The sequence below is a fragment of the Oncorhynchus kisutch genome, linkage group LG25, assembly GCF_002021735.2.
Source record: "Oncorhynchus kisutch isolate 150728-3 linkage group LG25, Okis_V2, whole genome shotgun sequence".
Lineage (NCBI taxonomy): Eukaryota > Metazoa > Chordata > Actinopteri > Salmoniformes > Salmonidae > Oncorhynchus > Oncorhynchus kisutch.
Genome location: NC_034198.2, coordinates 14,433,074 through 14,460,781, shown reverse-complemented (window position 1 = coordinate 14,460,781; position 27,708 = coordinate 14,433,074). Strand labels below are relative to the sequence as shown.

General features: G+C 43.0%; 1 protein-coding gene across 6 annotated transcripts in view; it reads right to left on the bottom strand.

Annotated features, from left to right (window-relative positions):
- prkg1b (protein kinase cGMP-dependent 1b) overlaps window positions 1-27,708 on the bottom strand; it is a 164,515-nt gene that overhangs the window by 37,927 nt on the left and 98,880 nt on the right. For all 6 annotated transcript variants that reach the window (XM_031804930.1, XM_020460655.2, XM_031804929.1 and 3 more), the window contains 4 exons: window positions 18,548-18,653; window positions 16,677-16,740; window positions 10,188-10,265; window positions 9,773-9,867 (listed from right to left, as the gene is read on the bottom strand). In XM_031804930.1, coding sequence (XP_031660790.1) covers window positions 9,773-9,867; window positions 10,188-10,265; window positions 16,677-16,740; window positions 18,548-18,653 — 343 coding nt within the window. The remainder of the gene's footprint in view (window positions 1-9,772; window positions 9,868-10,187; window positions 10,266-16,676; window positions 16,741-18,547; window positions 18,654-27,708) is intronic.

The window sequence follows — 27,708 nt, the reverse complement described above, 5'->3', positions numbered from 1 at the left end:
ATTTTAATTTACAACTGCGACCTGGCAAAGATAAAGCAAAGTAGTGCAACAAAAACAACAACACATAGTTACTCATAAACAAACGTACAGTCAATAACACAATAGAAAAATCTATGTACAGGGTGTGCAAATGTAGAAGATTAGGGAGGTAAGGCAATAAATAGGCAATAGAGGCAAAATAATCACAAATTAGCATTAACACTGGAGTGACAGTTGTGCAGATGATAATGTGCAAGTAGAGATACTGGGGTGCAAAAGAGCACGAAGATAAATCACAATATGGGGATGAGGTAGTTGGGTGTGCTATTTACAGATTGGCTGTGTACAGGTACAGTGATCGGTAAACTGCTCTGACAGGTGATGCTTAAAGTTAGAGAGGGAGATATAAGCCTCAGTGATTTTTGCAATTCGTTCCAGTCATTGGCAGCAGAGAACTGGAAGGAAAGTCGTCAATGTAAGCATTGGCTTTGGGGATGACCAGTGAAATATATGGTACCTGCCGGAGCGCGTACTTCGGGTGGGTGCTGCTATGGTGACCAGTGAGCTGAGATAAGGCGGGGCTTTACCTAGCAAAGACTTATAGATGACCTGGAGCCAGTGGGTTTGGCGACGAATATGTAGCAAGGGCCAGCCAACGAGAGCATACAGGTCGCAGTGGTGTGTAGTATATGGGCTTTGGTGACAAACCGGATGGCACTGTGATAGACTACATCCAGTTTGCTGAATAGAGTGTTGGAGGCTATTTTGTAAGTGACATCGCCATGGATCAGAAAGATATTCCGTTTTACGAGGGTATGTTTGGCAGCATGAGTGAAGGAAACTTTGTTGCAAAATAGGAAGCCGATTCTAGATTAAATTTTTTGATTGGCGATGCTTAATGTGAGTCTAGAAGGAGAGTTTACAGTCTAACCAGACACCTAGGTATTTGTAGTTGTCCACATATTCGAAGTCAAAACCAGAGTAGTGATGCTCATCAGGCGAGGGAGTGCGGGGCAGCAATTGGTTCAAGAGCATGTATTTAGTTTTACTTGCATTTATAAGCAGTTTGAGGCCAGGGAAGGAGTGTTGAATGGCATTGAAGCTCGTTTGGAGGTTAGTTAACACAGTGTCCAAAGAATGGCAAGATATATACAGAATGGTGTCATCTGCGTAGAGGTGGATCACAGAACCACCAGCACCCTGTGGCACCCCCATAGAGACTGTCAGAGGTCCGGACAACAGGTCCTCTGATTTGACACACTGAACTCTATCAGAGAAGCAGTTGGTGAACCAGGAAAGGCAGTCATTTAAGAAGGCCATTGAGTCTGCCGATAAGAATGCGGTGATTGACAGAGTCGAAAGCCTTGGCCAGGTCGATGAAGATGGCTGCACAGTACTGTCTTTTATCGATGGCGGTTATGATATCGTTTAGGACCTTGAGCGTGGCTCAGGTGCACCTATGACCAGCTCCGAAACCAGACTGCATAGTGGAGAAGATATGGTGGGATTCTAAATGGTCGGTGATCTGTTTGTTACCTTGGCTTTCGAAGATTTTTAGAAAGGCAGGGCAGGATGGATATAGGTCGATAACAGTTTGGGTGTAGAGTGTCTCCCACTTTGAAGAGGGGGATGACTGCGGTAGCTTTTCAATCTTTGGGGATCTCAGACGATATGAAAGAGAGGTTGAACAGGCTAGTAATAGGGGTTGCAACAATTTTGCCTGATAATTTTTAGAAAGACAGGGTCCAGATTGTCTTGCCCAGCTGATTTGTAGGGCTTGGGCAAGTTGCTGCAGGGGTGCAGGGCTGTTGGCCAGGGTAAGGGTAGCCGGTGCAAAGCATGGCCAGCCGTAGAAAAATGCTTATTGAAATGATCGATTATCATATATTTATTGGTGGTGACAGTGTTAACTATCGTCAGTGCAGTGGGCAGCTGGGAGGAAGTGCTCCTACTCCATGAACTTACAGTGTCCCAAAACGTTTTGGAATTAGTGCTACAGATTGCAAATTTCTGTTTGAAAAAGCTAGCCTTTGTTTTCCTAACTGACTGTGTATATTGGTTCCTGACTTCCCTGAAAGGTTGCATATTGCGGGGGCTATTCAATGCTAATGCAGAACACCACAGGATGTTTTTGTCCTGGGCAAGGGCAGTCAAGTCTGGGGTGAACCAAGGGCTATATCTGTTCTTAGTTCTACATTTTTTAATGTGGCATGCTTATTTAAGATGGTGAGGAAAGCACTTTGAAAGAACAACCAGGCATCCTCTACTGACAGGATGATGTCAATATCCTTCCAGGATACCTGGTCCAGGTCGATTAGAAAGGCCTGCTCACTGAAGTGTTTTAGGGAGCATTTGACAGTGATGAGGTGGTCGTTTGTACGCAGACCCATTACGGACCCAGGCAATGAGGCAGTGATTGCTGAAATCCTGGTTGAAGACAGCAGAGGTGCATTTTGAGGGCAAGTTGGTCAGGATGATATCTAAGAGGGTGCCCATGGTTACGGATTTAGGGGTGTACCTGGTAGGTTAATTGATCATTTGTGTGAGATTGAGGGCATCTATCTTAGATTGTAGGATGGCCGGGCTGTTAAGAATATCCCAGTTGAGGTCACCTAACAGGACAAACTCTGAAGATAGATGGGGGGGCAATCAATTCACATATGGTGTCCAGGGCACAGCTGGGGTCTGAGTAGGGTCTATAACACGTGGCAACAGTGAGAGACTTGTTTCTGGAATGGTGGATTGGTAGGAGCTCAAATTGTTTGGGCACAGACCTGGATAGTATGACAGAACTCTGCAGGCTATCTCTGCAATAGATTGCAACTCCACCCCCTTTGGCAGTTCTATCTTGTCGGAAAATGTTGTAGTTGGTGATGGAAATTTCAGGATTTTTGGTGGTCTTCCTAAGCCAGGATACAGACACAGCTAGGACATCAGGGTTGGCGGAGTGTGCTAAAGCAGTGAATAAAACAAACTTAGGGAGCAGGCTTCTGATGTTAACATGCATGAAACCAAGGCTTACAGTTACAGAAGTCAACTAATGAGAGCGCCTGGGGAATGGGAGTGGTGCTGGGGGCTGCAGGGCCAGGGTTAACCTCTACATCACCAGAGGAACAGAGGAGGAGTAGGATAAGGGTATGGCTAAAGGCTATAAGAACTGTCCGTCTAGTGCGTTCGGAACAGAGAGTAAACGATTTCAGATTTCTGGGCGTGGAAGAATAGATTCAAGGCATAATGTACAGACAAGGGTATGGTAGGATGTGAGTACAGTGGAGGTAAACCTAGGCATTGAGTGACGATGAGAGAGGTTTTGTCTCTAGAGGCACCAGTGGAACAAAAGGGCTATCTAAGGGAGACACGGCAATTCAGACAGCTAGCGGGCCGAGGCTAGCAGAAGGGCCTTCAGCGATGTCACAACGGAAGAGCCTGTTGAAACCACCTCAGACGGTTACGTCAGCAGACCAGTCGTGATGGATCGGGGGGGCTCTGTGTCGGAAGTAAAGGGTCCAGGTCAAATGGGAAAAGAGGTATTGTAGCCCAAGAATTAGCTGGTAGACCTCTTTGGCTAGCCGGGAGATGGGCTTTACTGGAGGCTAGCTCAAGGCTAACTGGTGCTTCGGGACAGAGACGTTAGCCAGGAGTAGCCATTCGGATAGCAGCTAGCTAGATGCGATGATCCGGTGTAAAGGTTCAGGACTTGCAGTAGGAATCCGGAGATATGGTAGAGAAAAAGGATATCGCGCTATCGCTCTGTGCAGAATGGCAGGTTGAGGCTGGCTGGTGTCCGAGTTAATGGTGAAGAACACTAGCAGTGGCTAACTAGTAGCTAGTAGCTGGTTAGCTGCTGATGGGGGTTCCGGTTCTAAAGTATAAAAATAGCAGATCCGTACCACATTGGGTGAGGCGGGTTGCAGGAGAGTATATTCAGTCCGTACATGGAAAGTGAGATTAAAATATACACAAGAAAAAAAAGAGGAAAATGATATTTACAAGGGAGAAGACAAAACACATGTCCGACTGCTACGCCATCTTGTATAACTGTCCTCACACCACACTGACTCAATGACTGACTGACTGAGTGAAAGAAGGAGCCCCAGGTCTTCATTGATAGACTGTTCTAATCAGTGTGATAGCTGCTGCTTTCTACACCTTAGGACCAATGACCTAAATAGCATTGTTCCACAGCTATAAAAGTACAGAGAAGAATGGCTGGACAACAAGTAGCTGTCATGCTAAGGGAAAAGCTTTTCTTAGGTTAACACAGTGAGATGAAACCATTACAAACAAAGAGTATAAACACAATTTGAGGAAGCATTTTTCCTTTTGTCTTTCATCTGTACATCTCACATAAAGTAGGCACTCCCAGTTAGGGGGAGTGATGAGCTCTACAGCAGTCTCACAACTAAATCGCTGGTTGAAAACTGTTTTCTGCCCCTCCCAAAAGATAGAATTTGTAGATAATTGGCCCTCTTTCTGGGATTCACCCACAAACAGGACCAAGCCTGGCTTGCTGAGGAGTGACGGACTCCATCCTAGCTGGAGGGGTGCTCTCATCGTATCTACCAACATAGACAGGGCTCTAACTCCTCTAGCTCCACAATGAAATAGGGTGCAGGCCAGGCTACAGGCTGTTAGCCAGCCTGCCAGCTTAGTGGAGTCTGCCACTAGCACAGTCAGTGTAGTCAGCTCAGCTATCCCCATCGAGACCGTATCTGTGCCTCGACCTGGGTTGGGCAAAACTAAACATGGCGGTGTTTGCCTTAGCAATCTCACTAGGATAAAGACCTCCTCCATTCCGGTCATTATTGAAAGAGATCGTGATACCTCACATCTCAAAATAGGGCTACTTAATGTTAGATCCCTTACTTTAAAGGCAATTATAGTCAATGAACTAATCACTGATCATAATCTTGATGTGATTGGCCGGACTGAAACATGGCTTAAGCCTGATGAATTTACTGTGTTAAATGAGGCCTCACCTCCTGGTTACACTAGTGACCATATCCCACGTGCATTCCGCAAAGGCGGAGGTGTTGCCAACATGTACGATAGCAAATTTCAATTTACAAAAAAAAAAATGACGTTTTCGTCTTTTGAGCTTCTAGTCATGAAATCTATGCAGCCTCAATCACTTTTTATAGCTACTGTTTACAGGCCTCCGGACCATATACAGCGTTCCCCATTGAGTTCCCCGAATTCCTATCAGAGCTTGTAGTCATAGCAGATAATATTCAAATTTTTGGTGACTATAATATTCACATGGAAAAGTCCACAGACCCACTCCAAAAGGCTTTCGGAGCATCAAAAGTCGTGCTATAAATTCACAGACAACACAAAGATTCCTTGATGCCCTTCCAGACTCCCTCTGCCTACCCAAGGACGTCAGAGGACAAAAATAGGTTAACCACCTAACTGAGGAACACAATTTAACCTTGCCCAATACCCTAGATGCAGTTGCACCCCTAAAAACTAAAAACATTTCTCATAAGAAACTAGCTCCCCGGTATACAGAAAATACCTGAGCTCTGTAGCAAGCTTCCAGAAAATTGGAACGGAAATGGCACCACACCAAACTGGAACTCTTCCGACTAGCTTGGAAAGACAGTACCGTGCAGTATCGATGAGCCCTTACTGCTGCTCGATCATCCTATTTTTCCAACTTAATTGTTAGCAAAGCTAACTAAAAATCAGCATTCCACAAGTGAGGATGGCTTTCACTTCAGCAGTAATAAATTCATGAACTTCTTTGAGGAAAAGCTGATTATTAGAAAGCAAATTACGGATTCCTCTTTAAATCTGCGAATTCCTTCAAAGCCCAGTTGTCCTGAGTCTGCACAACTCTGCCAGGACCTAGGATCAAGAGAGACACTCAAGTGTTTTATTGACACAATGATGAAAATAATCATGGCCTCTAAACATTCAAGCTACATACTGGACCCTATTCCAACTAAACTACTGAAAGAGCTGCTTCCTGTGCTTGGCCCTCCTATGTTGAACATAGGACGGTTCTCTATCCACTGGATGTGTACCAAACTCACTAAAAGTGGCAGTAATAAAGCCTCTCTTGAAAAAGCCAAACCTTGACCCAGAAAATATTTAAAACTATCGGCCTATATTGAATCTTCCATTCCTCTCAACATTTTTAGAAAAGGCTATTGCGCAGCAACTCACTGCCTTCCTGAAGATAAACAATGTATACGAAATGGCTTCAGTCTGGATTTAGACCCCATCAAAGCACTGAGACTGCACTTGTGAAGGTGGTAAATGGCAACAGACCGAGGTTCTGCATCTGTCCTCGTGCTCCTAGACCTTAGTGCTGCTTTTGATACCATCAATCACCACATTCTTTTGGAGAGATTGGAAACCCAAATTGGTCTACATGGACAAGTTCTGGCCTGGTTTAGATCTTATCTGTCAGAAATATATCAGTTTGTCTCTGTGAATGGTTTGTCCTCTGACAAATCAACTGTAAATTTCGGTGTTCCTCGAGGGTCCGTTTTAGGACCACTATTGTTTTCAATATATATTTTACCTCTTGGGGATGTCATTCGAAAACATAATGTTAACTTTCACTGCTATGCGGATGACACACAGCTGTACATTTCAATGAAACGTGGTGAAGCCCCAAAATTGCCCTCGCTTAGAAGCCTGTGTTTCAGACATAAGGAAGTGGATGGCTGCAAACTTTCTACTTTTAAACTCGGACAAAACAGAGATGCTTATTCTAGATCCCAAGAAACAAAGAGATCTTCTGTTTTGAATCTGACAATTAATCTTAATGGTTGTACAGTCGTCTCAAATAAAACTGTGAAGGACCTCGGTGTTACTCTGGACCCTGATCTCTCTTTTGATGTACATATCAAGACTGTTTCAAGGACAGCTTTTTACCATATACGTAACATTGCAAAAATCAGAAATTTTCTGTCCAAAAATGATGCAGAAAAATTAATCCATGCTTTTGTTACTTCTAGGTTAGACTACTGCAATGTTCTACTTTCCGGCTAACTGGATAAAGCACTAAATAAACTTCAGTTAGTGCTAAATACGGCTGCTAGAATCCTGACTAGAACCAAAACATTTGATCATATTACTCCAGTGCTAGCCTCCCTACACTTGCTTCCTGTCAAGGCAAGGGCTGATTTCAAGGTTTTACTGCTAACCTACAAAGCATTACATGGGCTTGCTCCTACCTTTCTCTCTGATTTGGTCCTGCCGTACATACCTACACGTACGCTACGGTCACAAGACACAGGCCTCCTAATTGTCCCTAGAATTTCTAAGCAAACAGCTGGAGGCAGGGCTTTCTCCTATGGAGCTCCATTTTTATGGAATGGTCTGCCTACCCATGTGAGAGACGCAAACTCCGCAACAAAGCCTCCTTCACTCACGCCGCCAAGCTTACCCTAGTAAAACTGACTATCCTACCGATCCTCGACTTCGGCGATGTCATCTACAAAATGGCTTCCAACACTCTACTCAGCAAACTGGATGCAGTCTATCACAGTGCCATCTGTTTTGTCACTAAAGCATCTTATACCACCCACCACTGCGACTTGTATGCTCTAGTCGGCTGGCCCTCGCTACATATTCGTCGCCAGACCCACTGGCTCCAGGTCATCTACAAGTCCATGCTAGGTAAAGCTCCGCCTTATCTCAGCTCACTGGTCACGATGGCAACACCCATCCGTAGCACGCGCTCCAGCAGGTGTATCTCACTGATCATCCCTAAAGCCAGTACTCTGCTGCCTGTGACTGGAACGAATTGCAAAAATCGCTGAAGTTGGAGACTTTTATCTCCCTCACCAACTTCAAACATCAGCTATCTGAGCAGCTAACCAATCGCTGCAGCTGTACATAGTCTATTGGTAAATAGCCCACCCATTTTCACCTACCTCATCCCCATACTGTTTTTATTTATTTACTTTTCTGCTCTTTTGCACACCAATATCTCTACCTGTACATGACCATCTGATCATTTATCACTCCAGTGTTAATCTGCAAAATTGTAATTATTTGCCTACCTCCTCATGCCTTTTGCACACATTGTATATAGACCCTCCTTTGTTTTCTACTGTGTTATTGACTTGTTAATTGTTTACTCCATGTGTAACTCTTTGTTGTATGCTCACACTGCTATGCTTTATCTTGGCCAGGTCGCAGTTGCAAATGAGAACTTGTTCTCAACTAGCCTACCTGGTTAAATAAAGGTGTTCTCAACTAGCCTACCTGGTTAAATAAAGGTGAAATAAAAAAATATAAAAAAAATAAACCTTTAAGTCTTTACTGAAGACTCTTCTCTTCAGTGGGTCATTTGATTGAGTGTAGTCTGGCCCAGGAGTGTGACGGTGAACGGAAAGCCTCTGGAGCAACGAACCGCCCTTGCGGTCTCTGCCTGGTCAGTTCCCCTCTTTCCACTGGGATTCTCTGCCTCTAACCCTATTACAGGGGCTGAGTCACTGGCTTACTGGTGCACTTTATGTCGTCCCTAGGAGGGGTGTGTCACTTCAGTGGGTTGAGTCACTGATGTGATCTTCCTGTCTGGGTTGGTGCCCCCCTTGGGTTGTGCCGTGGTGGAAATCTTTGTGGGCTATACTCGGCCTTGTCTCAGGATGGTAAGTTGGTGGTTGAAGATATCCCTCTAGTGGGTGGGGTTATATCCTTCCTGTTTGGCCATGTCCGGGGGTATCATCGGATGGGGCCACATTGTCTCCTGACCCCTCCTGTCTCAGCCTCCAGTATTTATGCTGCAGTAGTTTGTGTGTCGGAGTACTTCTCCTGTCTTATCCGGTGTCCTGTGTGAATTTAAGTATGCTCTCTCTAATTTTCTCTTTCTCTCTTTCTTTCTCTCTCTCGGAGGAGCCCTAGGACCATGCCTCAGGACTACCTGGCATGATGACTGTCCCCAGTCCACCTGGCCGTGCTGCTGCTCCAGTTTCAACTGTTCTGCCTGCGGCTATGAAATCCTGACCTGTTCACCGGACGTGCTACCTGTCCCAGACCTATTATTTGACCAGGCTTGTCATTTATGAACATTTGAACATCTGGGCCATGTTCTGCCAGAAGAGGACTGGCCACCCCTCATAGCCTGGTTACTCTCTAGAAAGGTTTTGGCCTTTCTAGGGAGTTTTTCCTAGCCAACGTGCTTCAACACCTGCATTGCTTGCTGTTTGGGGTTTTAGGCTGGGTTTCTGTACAGCACTTTGAGATATCAGCTGATGTACGAAGGGCTATATAAATAAATTTGATCTTGATTTGATGATACCTGCATAACTTTACATCAAATGTGATGCAGTACTTCATAATACACACCACTTGATCAACTGATCTGACTTTTTCCATACGACCTCTCTTCCACAATACAATCTCTCCAGCAATAGTGCCTCCCTCCATGGCCTCTAACAGGTTAACAATATGCAACAGCGGGGGAATTGTAATATGTGAAAAGCTGAACTTTGGGGTGACTTTCCCTTAAGTGTGATCTGAGAGAGGCTGCTGACTGTTCGGACACGGTGGGGCTCTTCACTATGATAGACACACAGTGTGGTGGCCTGATCACCTCTTCACTCTTATCCGAACCCTCTTTCTCAAACCCTCCCTCTCTCTCTCTTTTACTCTCTACCTTCCACTTGGTCCCGATGAAGTGATCTTGGACTGAATGTGCAGAATGGGGTGTTACATACCGGTATGACATATTCCAATCACTTACATACTATATCTGGAGGAGATTGGAAAGAAGTAGGTTTCACTCAGTATTGAACAATTTTATGGCCTTTTCAGAAATGAATCAACATACCCCTGCAGGGCTTTCTCCCCAAACCAGTCTCCTTTGCCCAGGGCTCGCAGGTACACAGGCATGTCATTGGGCAAATCCTCCCTGGTGACATTAACCTGTCAGAAAAGAGATCAGCAGTCATTCAATGCTTTAATAGAGGGGCCTCATTCCGAAACCCACACGGAAGGGGAAAGACAGCTTAAAATAGCAACAATTCCGATTTAACGGCAGGGAGTTCCATCACAAATTGAGCATATACCCTCAGGAGGATAAGATCACCTCTTAATGACATTGAACTAACCTCTACTGTAATCACCATTGCAGACATTCCTTGGCTAGCCCCACTGACGCCATGCACCTCTGCCGTTAATACATGCACCTCTCTTCATAAAATGGAATGGTTGGTCTACATGATGTTGATGGTGTCCTCCCTCACCTTGCCCTTGCTGATGATGAAGAAGGTGTCTCCTCTGGCTCCTTGTCTGACGATGTACTCCCCGTCCCCGTAGTGCGTCTGTAAGGAGAGGAAGAGAAGTGTCACTCAGCACCGCCCTGAACTGGACGAAGAGGTCTGGCTGAGGACAGGCCTCTGTCAGGCACGCAACTACCATGTTGAATCACCGCCAGTTGCCCCAATGCAGAATAGCAGTTAGGAAAATCAAATCACTGTGTACACAGACCATGTGCTGACAAATGAGACCAAAGAAGACAAGAATGACATCAATATCAGTTTGTGATGTTAAAAATGATACATTCTCTTTTTTCTGACTGAAACAGCCTGCATTTATCAGACTGGGACTGAAACATAGATATAGGGCTGCTGCTGCATCACATCAGACCTTGGCAGCAGGGCTCCTATGTGAAGTGTTTCCCTTTCAAGCAGTGACATGTTTCTGATCATTACCCCCCCCCCCCCCCCTTCCCTCTGCTCAGATGTGTTCAGATGAAGAAGGAAGGAGAGACATTTTAACATCTACTGCTGGGTGATAAGTAAAATCAACTATGAGCCTTTTCATTTCATGTTCTGTTAACATATCATTTATGTTGTCATTCATTCTCCCCCTGACGGGTACTATTGTGTATCACTGAGCAGTTCTAAAAGACCAATCAGGGACTACCCTCAGAGTTCCCTTCCGGACATTTCATTTGGGTTATTTTAATCTCGCACCTTGAAAGTACATCTTGGAGAACGTAAATCTGCTCTTAGACGTCAAGGTTTCACCTCGCCAGCTGCGAGACGCTTCATAGAACAGTAGAACATTCTATGAATGAATTGCGTTGCGTCTTGATTGAAAAAGTATACCCACCACTTAGGGGAGGTAACTATGACAACAAATGACTCCAAAGAGAAGTGTGGATATATACATTACATTCTGTATCTCCACACGGTTTGAATGAAGAATAGATCCTATAAGCCACATTTAGACTGTTATAAGAACACTGTCCATATCAGATGTTGCATAACGTTTATGAGTTGGCCCCACATATTTATGAATGGCTTTGTCTGATGTACATTGTGGGGGCTATCTCATGAATTGATGTGAGGTATTTAGATGAGCGAACACCTGCGCCGATTGATTTGTGAGTTGGCCTTCGTGCACCGCTCCCCTACCCTATGTTTCTGTATCTCTTCGCGACTAATTTGTATACAGATAGACCAGAAAAGCCACGTCCCTGATTGGCCGATGAGTGGCCACCCTGATTAGAAGCACCTGCTGCTCAACTGTATTGCTTTACAAATGCTGTTTTGAATGAAAATAAATTGTACCTAGACACTGAAGAAGGCTGTAAAGGCGAAACGTCTGCGTGATCGATCCATGACGCAGTAAAAAAGAAAAGAAAAAAAGAAAGTAATGAATAATGAAGTAAGCTTTATGCAATATATTTCCGGAGTGCGAACTCATTACACCTCTTTGTAGGCCGGGGAGGAAGAAAAGCACACAGCAACAGCTCAGAGTCAGGTCCCCCAGGCTATAGGACTCCAGACATGGCTTAGCTGCTCTTTTCCCACTGTTCGGTTGTGGCAGGAAGTCAACTGAGCTCCTATACAGGTAGCACTAGATTAAGCAGACTTTGGTGGAAGGTATAATGAAACACAGTAGGGATGATTGTGTTCAAATAAAAGTACATTAGCCCTGATAGATAAATAGGTCTGAGGTTAAGAGTAGATAATAGCAGGTTTTTATGGATTGGTAATAACCAGTAACTTTGACTTTTCATGCATCAAGAAGAAAGAGATCAACTGGAGCTCGAAGCCTCCATATTCATTTAAAATAGACAGCAGAACCATTTCAATAAAGGAAGGGAAGGGTCATAAATCGGAAATGAGATTCCTTGGTATAATGGGCAGGCTTATCAAGGGGAAATCATGGCCTGTAGTTTATGTATCATCACTATGCATAAAATAATTTATGTAAATAATAAATAGATTGCATTATTTCCAATCTTTTGTATTCAATGATGATTGACAGGTTGTGGTAACATTCCTTTTTCATTCCTCTTTAGTTTAGCATGTGACCCGTCTGCCACCCATCGATTGGTGATACAGGTGTAGCATCTTAATTTGAGCCAGTTTGCTAAAGCAGGAAAATAATCCCGCAGCAAAAGGAAATGTGAATTATTGTGTGGATTAATGGACTTTCACAAGCCTTCTTAAACATCAAATACACCACAAGTTTTACATTTCCTGCAATGCAAGAAAGTTCTCCTGCAACCGTGCGATCAAATGTTGATTCTACATCTGTAGCTGCTTAATTACCCTCACACATCAGATGGAAAACAGTGAACTATTGACATGCTCTGCTCTGTATGGGCCAGAACAGAACAGTGTGGGAACGGGGAATGGCCGCCCACTCCCCTAGCTGACCAAGCCCAGATGTCTGGAATTAAAAATAAACCTCTACTCCCAATTCAACTGCTGCCTGCTTGGACACACATCCATCGTATGATTCTGGGGGGTTTGATACCACCATGATTCATATCTGCATTGTTAACATTCTTGATACTGTACAGTTTCTTCATACCAGGCACCATGGTACTGTGTATACTATATGTTCCTACATACCAGGCACCATGGTACTGTGTATACTATATGTTTCTTCATACCAGGCACCATGGTACTGTGTATACTATATGTTCCTACATACCAGGCACCATGGTACTGTGTATACTATATGTTTCTTCATACCAGGCACCATGGTACTGTGTATACTATATGTTTCTTCATACCAGGCACCATGGTACTGTGTATACTATATGTTTCTTCATACCAGGCACCATGGTACTGTGTATACTATATGTTCCTACATACCAGGCACCATGGTACTGTGTATACTATATGTTTCTTCATACCAGGCACCATGGTACTGTGTATACTATATGTTCCTACATACCAGGCACCATGGTACTGTGTATACTATATGTTCCTACATACCAGGCACCATGGTACTGTGTATACTATATGTTTCTCCAGCTCTGGAATGACTGTACAGTAAACGATGTTAAACAAACACAGCTCACCAATTTATTTTTTAGAGTAAAGAGTGTTTATCCTAGTCAGTATTTATTTACCAGTTAGAGTAGGTCGAGAGGATCAGTCATCAGCAGTGACAAAGGGGAACTGTCTTTCAACAGCGCTTTCTAGTTTATTTCTCTGCTTTAGTATATTTTTAGGCTTGGAAGAAAATGGCAACAGAATTCATTGAAACTGCATGGGAAAAATCCATGAAGACGGAGAAGAACAAAAATCAATAGCTAATTTAAAGGGAACATTACTTTTTGGGCTGACCCAGACTTTGTTTTTCTTTCTCCCAAATTGAAATAAACCCCCTGTGTCTAGAGCGGTTTCTGCTAAGGAATGGGCATTCCAATGAGTAGTAAACTCAGCAAAAAAAGAAACGTCCTCTCACTGTCAACTGCATTTATTTTCAGCAACCTTAACATGTGCAAATATTTGTATGAACATAACAAGATTCAACAACTGAGACAAAAACTGAACAAGTTCCACAGACGTGTGACTAACAGAAACTGAATAATGTGTCCCTGAACAAAGGGGGGGTCAAAATCAAAAGTTACAGTCAGTATCTGGTGTGGCCACCAGCTGCATTAAGTACTGCAGTGCATCTCCTCCTCATGGACTGCATCAGATTTGGCAGTTCTTGCTGTGAGATGTTACCCCACTCTTCCACCAAGGCACCTGCAAGTTCCCGGACATTTCTGGGGGGAATGGCCCTAGCCCTCTCCCTCCGATCCAACAGGTCCCAGACGTGCTCAATGGGATTGAGATCCGGGCTCTTCGCTGGCCATAGCAGAACACTGACATTCCTGTCTCGCAGAAAATCATGCACAGAACGAGCAGTACGACCATCACCCCTGGTGAGACAAAACCGTGACTCGTCAGTGAAGAGCACTTTTTGCCAGTCCTGTCTGGTCCAGCGACGGTGGGTTTGTGCCCGTAGGCGACGTTGTTGCCGGTGATGTCTGGTGAGGACCTGCCTTACAACAGGCCTACAAGCCCTCAGTCCAGCCTCTCTCAGCCTATTGTAGTATTTTCCTTATCCTACACTGCAAGGCTCTAGGAGCTTGTTCCATAATCCAGCCCCCATGTCACAAAGAAGCCTCCACATCACATCTTTTGGAGGAAAACATTACCACTTGAATTAGTTGCCTCCACGCACTGACACACGCTACAACACTCCTCTGGATTCACATAGATAGATCTTTGCAGATTTCCGACTGAAATGATGAGTGACAGCAAGTAATGAGAAACATCTCAGAGTCTTCAATGAAATGCCACGCATCACAGATGTTGTTGGTAAGTGGGTTTGCCTGAGGTTCCCGAATGTTCTCATTTGTAACCTTCACCACTGAGTTTCCTCGTGTAAATGGAAGGTAAATAAAGGAAGGCAATTAGCAATATGCCAGCAATATGCCATTTTTACAATCACATTTTCAAGTCTAGGCAAATCACCATGACAACAAACAAACTGGGCAAGGAGATTGTCTGCATTGTATTGTTCCATGCTGAATACCATTCTTTGATCGTTCTGCAGGTGCATTAGGTCTGATTGATTCTAGCGTATTCTGGGGATGTGTCCACTCTTTAACTAATCGCACCCGCACACACATGCAAGCACACATACACACACATTCGCAGGCGTGGGTTATCTGCAGAGACCGAGCAGGCAGGATTACTGTAGAGGAAGGGGGATCAGAGAGGATGCCTGAGGGGAGAGGTTGGCCTGCCCTGGGCACTTCATGCCTGGGAAGAGCCCCCGCTCCCACTCCTACAGGGTAACCCAACTCCACCACGCTGCATGGCCGCACATTTATCATCAGCCCCCTTTGGAGCTCAATGCTCTCAACTGGTTGAACATTCTGGGTTCTCCTCGTGTTTTATTTCAGTCAGTCGGAGGGATAGTGTCTTGGTAACCAATAGAGCATTCTGTGTCTGAACATAGAAACAGAATATACATTCAAGTTGTATGCATCTGAAACACCTAGGGAACTATGGAGTGGATTGTACGATTGTGATATGACTGCAACCCCAAATACTGTTTCATCATATGAAGTATGTCATTCCTTTGTGGTTCTTTAAGGGCTGAGGAAGTCAGGGTGACTCAGAAGCAGCAGTTGGTGCCAATGAAAAACACTTTAACGAACAAAACATGGCAAGATACATTCTATTGGTTGGTTTAGAAATAAGGCTGTGTGTTCGTAATGGAGCCAATCCTCTATTGATCCAATACACTAAGATAACCATGACATGTATTTGATTCCAGGTTGCATCACATCCGGCTGTGATTGGGAGTCCCATAGGGCAGCGCACAATTGGCCCAGTGTTGTCTGGGTTTGGCCGGGGTAAGCCGTCATTGTAAATAAGAATTTGTTCTTAATTGACTTGCCTAGTTACATAAAAGGTAAAAAAAAATTAAATACAAAAAAGGAAGAAATCCCCTGTGATATTTGTGCTAATACTTCATTTGACTTTGATAGAGAAAGCATGCCGTAATTGTATTTATGTGGTTTTCATTACCAAATGTTCTTTGGAAACTTTGGAAACAAGATACTGGAGGTCAAGTCATCCAATTAAAAACGAACATCAGAGAGCTCATTTGCTTGTTCTGAAATTAACTAGCTTAAAAATTGGAGGCGAAAGACTGTAGAGATACAATTTTTGCATACCTAATGTAATATGTCTGAGATGCTCGAGTGGTCCTGATGACCACTTACCACAGTTTTGGGAACCATCAGCATGCCAGTAAATAATAAGAGGCTTAGCGATCTGCTCGGAGGTTGGGATTACAACTATAATTGTTCTCTGTTACTCATAGATCTAAGGCAAGAGGTCATTTAGAGTTAACAACAATAAACTAGACACACTGTTGATAGCATTCTGATTTTCTGATCAGAGGGACCTGACCATGTGACCTGACTAGGAAAACTGTAAATCTGGGCTCTGGTTATAGTCTAATTGGGATATTCTTCCTGGTCATGTCACGTGGTCTCCTAATTATACACAGATATTATTGCAGTCAGAGTCAGACCAGAGGTTGTCAGACCAGAGGTTAGAAGTTGTCAGTGAGTTTTTACCTCAGGTTGTGTCTGGTGAGCTACTGTCTACAGATGAGACCTCAAATCAATTAAAATGGCTCTGTCAGCCCAGGACAGGAGACCTGAAAATCCCTGTCACTAGTATGAACATTGCAATGACTACAAATTGCAGTTTAGTTACATTTCCAGATAAACCTATTTTAAAGTGTGAATATCCACAGTATAATAATCCTTAGGAGTTTTCCAGGCCATCAATTCTTCATTATGTAATGATGTGGTTCATAAAATAATTGCTCAATTACACAGTCAATGAAATAGACGTAAATCACCATTGCCACGAACACAGTTCAAACAGGACACCTTGGAAACTCACCTCTTCCATAACATCGGCTAGCTTGCTGAGTATTTCTTCTGAAAGGCCTTGGAATGTTGGAACACTGTTGGGGAGAGGGAGTGAGAGTTAGCTATTATGGAGAGTTCAGCCAGAAGGTGAAGCCAACAGGTCATGCTGTTCTCGGCCTGGTGAACAACACTAGGTGCTGTGGTGCTTTATGACTCACAAAGCATCGGTCACAACTGATACATACGGTTTATTCACGAGGTTCTCATCATCAATACTCCCTCTGTTGTCTATCTATCTCTTTAAGTAAACCAAAAGACCAATGCACTAGCAGAGCATGTATGCAGAATCCATGTAAAAGCCAGCACAGCAGATTGCATGAAAGAGTGGAATCTGTATGACTGACTGAAGAGAGAGAAGATAAAACAAGTACATCACAGGTGTATGTATATAGGCACAGCTGTGGCGGCATACCAATTCTCGCACGTGCTTTAACCCTCCCTTAAGACCAGCATCGTCTGAAGTGGGGCGAGGTTTGTGCAGAATCACCACAGCCGTAAGCCACAGCTCAATGTTCACATGTGGACAGGGTTTTAGTTTAAGGTTGAGCCTGAGAGCAGCTTCCAATTATACTAAGCCTTCCCAGGAAGCTCAAGAAGGCTTTCTTGGCAGATTCAAAGATATTTACATACCTCTGGCATGCTCTCTCCTCAACGAGAGAGACTTCACTCACACGTGGGCGGTCACATGCATGGGCGCACACACACACACACACACACACACACAAAAAAAAAAAACATGCGGGAACGCATACGAGGGCACAAACAAACACACACAATCTGGCAGTTTGACAACTTCCGAGTCTCTTCTAAACATTGTTGCTTGTTACCACGGAAACTATTCCTTCAGAAATGGATGCGTTTGATGCGTTTGATATTTGACATTCTACATTGAAGAGATGCACTGACAGAAGCTACCTCACAAATATTGTGACACAAAAGGTATCTTTTCTTACAAATTGAGTGCATCTTCAGAGATCACATGACATGAGCCATTAAAAGTCAAACGACTTTATTGATTGTTTGAGACTTCCTCCCCTATGCACCAGTCGGCTGTAGCTGCCAATGCGTGGGGAGAAAGGCATCTTATTTTACCACTAAAAGCCAACTTCATCCAAATCAATTTCCTCTTTCCCTGCATGTGATATCATCGGGTCCAGAACATCCAGTAAAAAGCACAGCTGGGATGAGAGATAGGTGCAACATTCTTCCTCAATTACCTATTTCATCACTGGAGGAAAAGGGGGATTTCATCATCTACTGTATTGTGTATGTCTACTGAGAGTAAGTATATTGGTCTGAGAGGGACGTCAATGCTGTTTGTTATAGAGCAGAAAACCCATTGGTAAGCCCACTATATATTAAACACAAAAAAAATGATTTTTAAAGTTAAAAGAAGGCAGGTCTGAAGCTGAGAAAGTAGGAAATGTGAAATCAATATGTAAAGTCTCAGCCAATGGGTTAGCATGGATTAGACTCAGCTGTGTGAACAGAAAGAGGACAGTGATATCAAACATAGTATGATAATGATCAATAAACTGGTGTTTTAACAGTTCCAAGTGGTAACACATAGATTTAGTGTAAAAGACCTGAAGTGCACAATCACCTGATGCTCATTTGAACATGCATCCAGCAAGTGTCTTTGTTGAACAGTGCACCCAGACATCAGTGACAGGAAATGGGAAGAGGGGGAAGGTGATTCTGTGACTGTCAGGGACAGTCCTCGCTCGAATGGCATCTCAGGGGAGGTGGAGGACAGAGAAAGAGAGGGAGAGAAAGAGAGGGAGAGAAAGAGAGGGAGCAAAAGAGAGGGAAAGAGCGAGAGAGAGTGAGAGAGGAGCCCACCTCTTTAGAAACTCCATGTATTCGGCATGTTTGATGAGGCCCGTCCTCATCATAATGGTCTGGAAACACTGGCGGTCGATGGCCCATAGCTTCACATTAGTGAGGGCTGAGAAAGAGACAGCAAAAAGACATTAGATAGAGAAAATAACAAGCTTTAAATGTCAGGATGGAATACCTCTCTTGGGTTGCCACACAAACAGTCTCATATAATGACAGAATATCAACAATATCGACAATATTCCATTTGCTCATTAACATTAAAATGTGAGCCTAATTAAAAACCCTGTATCACTTTATTACCGAATCTACTATATCTGCTAAACAAGATCATTAGACATACAGTGTCCAAGTCCAGCCATTTGGAACCTGCAGCAATAATCAAATCATACCACCTATCACTGATGTCTACTGATGATTACCATTCCCATGTACATTTTCCATGGCTAAGCATTGTCCAGTGAGTCATCAGGTAGCCTAGCGGTTAAGAGCGTTGGCCCAGTATCCGAAAGATTGCTGGTTCGAATCCCCGAGCCAGCTAGGTGACCAAATCTGTTGATGTGCACTTGAGTAAGACACTTAAACCTAATTGCCCCTGTAAGTTAACCTGGATAAGAGCATCTGCTAAAATGTAAAACATGGGTATACTCTCAAGTCCTCATCATGATTTAACACTGAGCACACAGAGAGATACCAAACTCCTAGACACCAACAGAAAGTGTCCGTTGACTGCTGTGTTAAATTGTATCAGTGAAGCCAAATTGATTTCCCTTAATGGATCATTATCTACGGTACACAGATTAAGGAGTCGTGGACTGGTTGACGGAGAAGGACTAGAATAGCTGACAATCTGTATCATTATTCATTACTCCGGTACAGGGATGGGAATATATAATGGGAAAGTTCGATGCATTTAGGGGGGGATATCCCAAGTCCCCTTGGACCCTTGCAGTATGACAAGACAAGGCATTTGCATGATGCTCCATCAGACTTATCGAATTGTTCATGTGACTGGTTGCTGGTAGCAAAATCCCCATTAATGTCTTAAGTTCATCATCTATCTTTATTAGTTACATATCTATTACGGCATATCTTGAGTTACAACAAATATGGTCATATTAAAACATTTGAATAAAGTGAGTGAGTAAAAGTCCTGCTTATACGAATTGTGTAAAAAAAAAAACAATAAAAAAAAACAGGACAGCCTACTTCACCATTGATTTATGAGTGCTCTGTGCAGTTTGCTTTATATCAAGGCCAGAAATACCACACGGGAGTACTTGTATCTTACTATAGATGAGAGAGAGAAGTAGTGTCCTAGTTAAGAAAAGTGTCAGTGATTCCCACCGCGTGAATGTTTCCCTCTCTCCGACTACAGTAGTTTTGCATCTCTGTATCAGGAGGAAAACATTTAAACGTGTTAACCCTTGCAAGGCTGCAGGCCCAGACGGCATCCCCAGCCGCGCCCTCAGAGCATGCGCAGACCAGCTGGCTGGTGTGTTTACGGACATATTCAATCAATCCCTATCCCAGTCTGCTGTTCCCACATGCTTCAAGAGGACCACCATTGTTCCTGTTCCCAAGAAAGCTAAGGAAACTGAGCTAACCGACTACCGCCCCGTAGCACTCACTTCCGTCATCATGAGGTGCTTTGAGAGACTAGTCAAGGACCATCTGCTAACCATGTGTATGTGACAAATAAAATTTGATTTGATTTCTAGCTATATTATAATATGCATGTACTGTATACTATGTACCTTTACTCAGACATCTCCCCATCTCCATGGATCAATTATTGGGTAGGTGGAAGATTACTCACATTATGTAAATATGTCTTCATCCCAGGTTTGAACAATTGTGTTATAGCTTTAACCCCAATGATCCTGACGCTTACAGTATAGGCATTGTGCCTCAGAGACACACCATCAACTACTGACAGGCAATTCATTCACTTGTTTATTTCAGTTCACAGAACGCCCGTGGCCTCCCCCCGTTTCACATTCCTAACACAGTAAAAACCTGATAAAACACAGGCGCGATGTAACATCAGTAAAGGTGGGATGCAAGGTGCCATCTCTGACAGTATGTTTGAAACTCTCCCAATGAAACAAACAAACAAACAAACCCCCTTCCAATTTTTACGTTTCACATTACCCATCAAGGCAATGGAATATGTTGCTTATAATACTAGTGCATAAAATAGAGAGACAACGGCGTATGCAGCTTAGCCCCTGATGATTATCAAATGGCAGGTTTATAAATAGACCACAGCTACATGAAGACCTCCATAGAAAATAACAACTCCTGACAGAGACCAACAAATGCCAGCAATTTGGCATGAAACGATTTACCCCACGGTTCGCTCTCATCTGTAGTTTCAATTAGGTTTTCAGACATTATAGAGCTGGGGAGTTCTGAAGTGCACAACCTGACCCTGACAGTGCCAATTAAAATGTCCAATTATCATGCACCAAATAGCACAAAGACCAAGCGAACTTACTCAAAATATCACAGCGTTATTGAAATAAACCATACACAAACACACAATCAGCTCGTTCAGTGCAAAGTGAAAACCTTGTGTTAAGACTGGTGTTTCATCTGTAGGGGAGTTGGCAAATTCAAAGTCAACTCATTTGTCAGGATCAGAACAGGAAGCGTTCTGTCAGCAAAGTCTCTCTCTCTCTCCCTCTCTCATATATGAATGGGAGACAGAATTTTAAATATTCAAAGACGAAGGGAACAGGTTGCCTACTCTTCATCCCTACAAGGTTTCTGTCAGGGACTGATTCACCTCTCCACCTTTCATCCCCAACTCTGCTTCATCCAGCATCCTCTGCAACAGACGCGATGAGGTCACAATTAAATATACTAAAATGTACCTTTTCTTCCTGTAGTCAGCCTCCACTGCAATTAGTAAAGAATTACAAAATAGTAAATTCTGCTGAGTAGGAGAGGATTAAAAACAGAAGAATAAAAGACCGGAACCAAGGCGTAACAAAAGGTTTGGGCCACAGAGAGGTAAACTATTACAATAATTATGGGGGGAAAAATTGCTAATGGATGGTAATCACTATGTGCTTTGACTTGAGGTCCTATTCAAACACTCTTCTCTCCGCCCAGCTATTGGAGAAAGTGCCTTCATTCTGAGAGGTTATCATTGTACTAACAAAGAACTTCATCAGCAATCAGCGTGTAACTCCACCCGGTTTGTTTGTAGTAGTTGGCAGTTTATTATCCGTACTAAGAAAAATATACAAATACCCAGGCCCCTGACAAACAAAACAAACTTAAGCGAACAAAAAAACAATGCAAGCACAAACTGTAGCTTTAGTGCCCTCATTTTGAGTATGGAAATGAGACAAAATCAAAACGAGTCAAAATATAATAGAACTCTTCCAGTAGACTTAAGCCAAATACGGATATTGCTAAGACTTGTGGAACGAACAAGAAGGACATTTAAATTTCAATGAGACATAGAAGCAACAACTAAAATTGGGACTTTGGCAGGAGTAGCTGTCTGCATGATAGGGGTCAAACACCATCCACTGCTGAGGTCCATCTCACTGCAGCTCCCTATCCCGGGCCACCACTGTCAGGCCCGGGATAAGGAGCTAGGGGTTATCCACTACACATGTGGCCTAAGCATCGTACTCTAAACCCCTGACTTGGCACGTGAACCTTGTTTTTGTCCCTTGGTGTCAGAGAGGAATGATGGAGAGGAGGAGGGGTCAGAGCAGGGTCAATGACTCTCATCTGGATGTGATGGGCTGCTCTCAGAACTCTCAGAAGAACTCTCAGAACCGCAGATGCTCCATAGAGGAATGTTTGGAAACTCTCACAATCTTCCATGCAGAGTCCTGTCCTGGGAAGACTGCTTCTTCTGAGAGGGGGAAAGCTGGTCTCACAAACAGTAATACGGGGAAGGGATGTGTGAGTGTGATGAAAGGGGTGCTGGCCAGGAGATATGGCCTTCCAAACAGCACCAGTAGAGGGTAGGATATTGAACCACTGCATGTCCCTCTGGCTGGTCCACTATAAACAGAAGGACCAGAAACATTCCATAGACTAACCTTTTTAGCGGCAATAAAGTTGTATTTTTGGGAATAGTTTAAGAATGTAAAAAAAATATATAATAATAATCTGTGTATGCTCATCAAATGAATGACAAACATTACACAATCTAACAACCTAACCAGCTGTAATTAAAATTCAGCCAATTCCTCAAGGAGAGAATGATGATTGACATTGCCTTGTGTTGGTAATAACAAAAGCCTTGTGCATGTTTCCATGTTTTACCTTCAAATCTCCATACGTCTCTACAACAATCTCTCAGATGACGGATAAAGAGACTGATTATGCGTGAGCAGGGTGGGTGCGTCCGTGTTTTCATACAAGGTATTCACTCTGGCAGTAATTACAACTGTCTCATTACATTTTCCTGCTATGATAGACACGCTCTCTTACCATAATAACACTGCTGGCTAAGAGCGAGCACGAAGTAAATGTGCATATAATCATTATCATCTGTACCGATCCAGCTCATGAATATTTTACAGTGGGGGATCATAAAAACTGAGGTAATCTTGCAGATTCTAAGCCTCACAAAAAAAATGACACCCAAACAGGCAACTTTTGATGTTGCTGACATCTGACATTAAACTTTTTTTTGGTAGTTTAGGGAACTACAATGTTTACCCAGATAAGCACCACATTCCCATGGTAGTACCAGCACACTTAAAAAACACACGCAATCTTAAATTATGCTTCCAGTATACCTCATTATGTATCATCTCCATGCTCATAGGCTACGACATGCTGGAAGAGAGTAGCAGACAGTGGTACAACACTAAATGATTCAACCGACTTAACATTTAAAGCACCTCATTTCAGACCAGGCGTCTAAAAGTCGGAGTACAAACCACAAGCAAACCTAGCGACAGAGAGAAGAAGAGAAAGACAGGGAGTGATCAGTCAAGTTATATCAGTAATGTTATTCTTGGCTGAATACAACAAATTGCTGCAGGACCCCTGGCAGTCAGATAGCCAATTCGTCATCCTTATTAAAATAGGACGTCAATTAAACTGTGAGCATTTAACTACCCGGACTGTTCTATTAGCCATTTCTATTAGCTGGACAACATTTGTGAAAACAAGTAGCTCAAACTTCAGGTTTAACAATCAAGCACTCTCAATGAAACGGGTCTGAAACAATTCAAGCCTATGAGCAGGAAAGAGATGTGACGTACAGTAGCAGTCATAAGGTTGGACACGCCGACTTATTCAAGGGTTTTTCTTTATTTTGGACTATTTCTACGTTGTAGAATAATAGTGGAGACATCAACGCTATGAAATAACACATGGAATCATGTAGTAACCAAAAAAGGGTTAAACAAATCAAAATATATAATATATTTGAGATTCTTCAAAGTAGCTGCCGTTTGCCTTGATGACAGCTTTGCACACGCTTGGCATTCTCTCAACCAGCCTCAAGAGGTTGGAGTCACCTGGAATGCATTTCAATTAACAGGTGTGCCTTGTTAAAAGTTCATTTGTGGAATTTCTTTCTTTCTTAATGCGTTTGAGCCAGTTGCGTTGTGACAAGGTAGGGGTGGTATACAGAAGATAGCCCTATTTGGTAAAAGACCAAGTCTATATTATAGTAAGAACAGCTCAAATAAGCAAAGAGAAATGAAAGTCCATCATTACTTTAAGACATACATGAAGGTCAGTCTATGCGGTAAATTTCAAGAACTTGTAAAGTTTCTTCAAGTGCAGTCACAAAAACCATCAAGCGCTATGATGAAACTGGCTCTCATGAGGACTGCCACAGGAAAGGAAGACCTAGAGTTACCTCTGTTGCAGAGAATAAGTTCATTAGAGTTAACTGCACCTCAGATTGCAGCCCAAATAAATGCTTCACAGAGTTCAAGTAACATACACATCTCAACATCAACTGTTCAGAGGAGACTGTGTGAATCAGGCCTTCATGGTCAAATTGCTGCAAAGAAACCACTACTAAAAGACACCAATAAGAAGAGACTTGCTTGGGCCAAGAAACACGAGTAATGGACATTAGACCGGTGGAAATCTGTCCTTTGGTCTGATGAGTTCAAATGTGAGACTTTTTGATCCAATCGCCGTGTCTTTGTGTAGGTGTCTTTGAGTAGGTGAACGGATGTTCTCTGCATGTGTGGTTCCCACCGTGAAGCATGGAGGAGGAGGTGTGATGGTGTGGGGGTGCTTTTCTGGTGACACTGTCTGTGATTTATTTAGAATTCAAGGCATACTTAACCAACATTGCTACCACAGCATTCTGCAGCGATACGCCATCCCATCTGGTTTGCATTTAGTGGGACTATCATTTGTTTTTCAACAGGACAATGACCCAACACACCTTCAGGCTGACTTCAGGCTTGACAAAGAAGGAGAGTGATGGAGTGCTGCATCAGATGACCTGGCCTCCACAATCACCCAACCTTAAACCAATTGAGATGGTTTGGGATGAGTTGGAACGCAGTGAAGAAGCATTCCAGGTGAAACTGGTTGAGAGAATGCCAAAAGTGTGCAAGGTGTCATCAAGGCAAAGGGTAGAATCTCAAATATAAAATATATTTGTATTTGTTTGACAGTTTTTGGTTACTACATGCATTATTTCATAGTTTCGAAGTCTTCACTATTATTCTATAAGGTAGAAAAAAAAAAAAAAAAAAAACCTTGAATGAGTAGGTAAGTCCAAAATTTTTACTGGTACTGTATATGATACACTAAGTCAAGAACACACCTTTGAACTTTTATTTATGGTTTAAGAGCTACAGATAACATTCTCACAGTCTAGGGATTATACTTGAGCAAAGGCGAATATAATCCCCGGTCCCGGTAGGCCGTCATAAATAAGAATTTGTTCTTAACTGACTTAAATAAAAGGTTACATTTAAAAATATATACATACAAAAAAAGACATACATGAAGGGACAGGGATATGCATCTCCCAGTCTGAGAGGAATGTCAAGGTGAGAGTCACAGCGACATCTGGAGCAGTTTGTTTACTGTCACTGAGGGACCACGGGCACGACAACCTGGGACGTCTGTCCGTCTGTCCTGGTAGATAGGGTCTCTTACTGTCACTCGGTGTCACACCTCACAGTGCTCTCGAATTTAATAGTCATGTTAAGTTAATGGTGCTGCTTGGAATATCCATAAGCCACAGCATAGACACGGGCGGAAGAACTCACACACGTGCACACAGACAGACAAACAGACACAGATGAAAATTATTGGAGAAGCTTGTGATGGGCTTACCTTAAAGGAAAATTCCTCCCAAATGTTTTGGTATTTGTTTCATTAGTCCAATGTTGATATAGTCCCAAAATATTTTGAGCAGAGTTGCTTTGATTTGATTTGAGTTGCACCCACGTTTGACCTCAGAACAGCCTCAATTCGTCGTGGCATGGACTCTACAATGTGTGAAAGGCATTCCACAGGGATGCTGGCCCATGTTGACTCCAATGCTTCCCACAGTTGTGCCAAGTTGGCTGGATGCCCTTTGGGTGGTGGACCATTCTTGATACACACGGGAAAATGTTGAGCTTGAAAAACCCAGCTCTTACCATTCTCAAACCGGTGCGCCTGTCTTACCCTCTGAATGGCACTCATACACAATTCATGTCTCAATTGTATCAAGGTTTAAGAATCCTTCTTTAACCTGTCTCCTCTCCTTCATCTACACTGATTGAAGTGGATTTAAAAGTGACATCAATCAGGGATCATGTCTTTCACCTGGTCAGTCTATGACATGGAAAAAGCAGGTGTTCCTAATATTGTGTACACCTTTCAGTATAAAAAAATACAGCTGTATTTTAAAGGTATATATCTTGACAACTTGATTGCTGACATGGAAAAACATTTAGGGACTATATCAACAATGGACTACTGAAACAAATGGCAAAATATAGTTTTTTGGGAGGAGTTTTCATTTATCTCAATAGCAAAAGTTTACCTTAATAGACAAAAGTTTGATTTCTTTGTAAAGGGAGCTCATCCAATCATCACCGCGCACTGAGATTGAACCTCACTGTGGCGAAATGTACCGAGCTTCACAATAAGCCTCAACATACACATCAGAGAGAGTACATGTCAATTTAGTCCAACAGTCATATCAGATCAATATGTCCTCAAATAATCATTTCCACAGAGCCGCGGAATATTATAGAAACATCTCAAAACGGCTGTTTCATTCCATTCACTTTCTAATGAATGTTATTTTTCAATTAAAAAGAGAATACCAGACCAAAGCTATCACTTTGAGAGCAGACGGTGCAGAACAGAGGGAGAGAGCGAGAGGGAGAGAACTGGGGACTATACTCAATTCAGAGGGAATTACTCTTCCCCCAAAGACAGATTGTGCTTCTGTGGGTGACGTGCTCCTCGTCTCTGAACACAAGCAAATAGGTGACACAGACACAGCAGAAGACACAGCAGAAGACAAAAACATTAAACAAACAGTATCTCCGACGAGCATGTGGAAGGAAGTGATACTTTATGTCCTGTGGTGAAACAGAAAAACAAAGAACTGGAAACATAGAAATGTGGAGTATAGACTGGGGAACATACTGCATCTATGGAACTCCTGTATAAAAAGGACTTTGTAAAGACGATTGTAAAGGAATTTCAAAATGTGTCAAATGAAGAGGTGTAAATGAAAAGGATAGTATACACATTTGTTTTTAAGGACAACCAAGGCCCTCTATCTGTACGGAACATCACCCATTTCCTTGCTTTCGAAGAAGTCATTGAAAAGCTTTGGGTGAAATGTCTTGTGACAGGTGTGACGATAAGATGGAGCTTTTCATCAAATGATCATTGGTCAGGGTTGATGTCTCTTGAAAAGGTCAATGACGAGTAGGTAAATGTAAGGTGCTTATATGAAGGAGTACTAAGTACTAAGCAACCAAATCCCCTTACATAACATGACTGGCTTTTTAAAAAACAAATTCCATGCCTTCCTTCAGGCCTGTATGCCCTTATTCTATAAGCAGTCAAACATGGCCTCTTAACTGAGTCCCGTTCTCTTAATTCCTTAAAAGACATCTAATCTGCGTAGGCCACCCACATACCACTGGCAAATCACTTGGCAGCAACATCAGTAGCTAGCCTTGGCTAGAAAG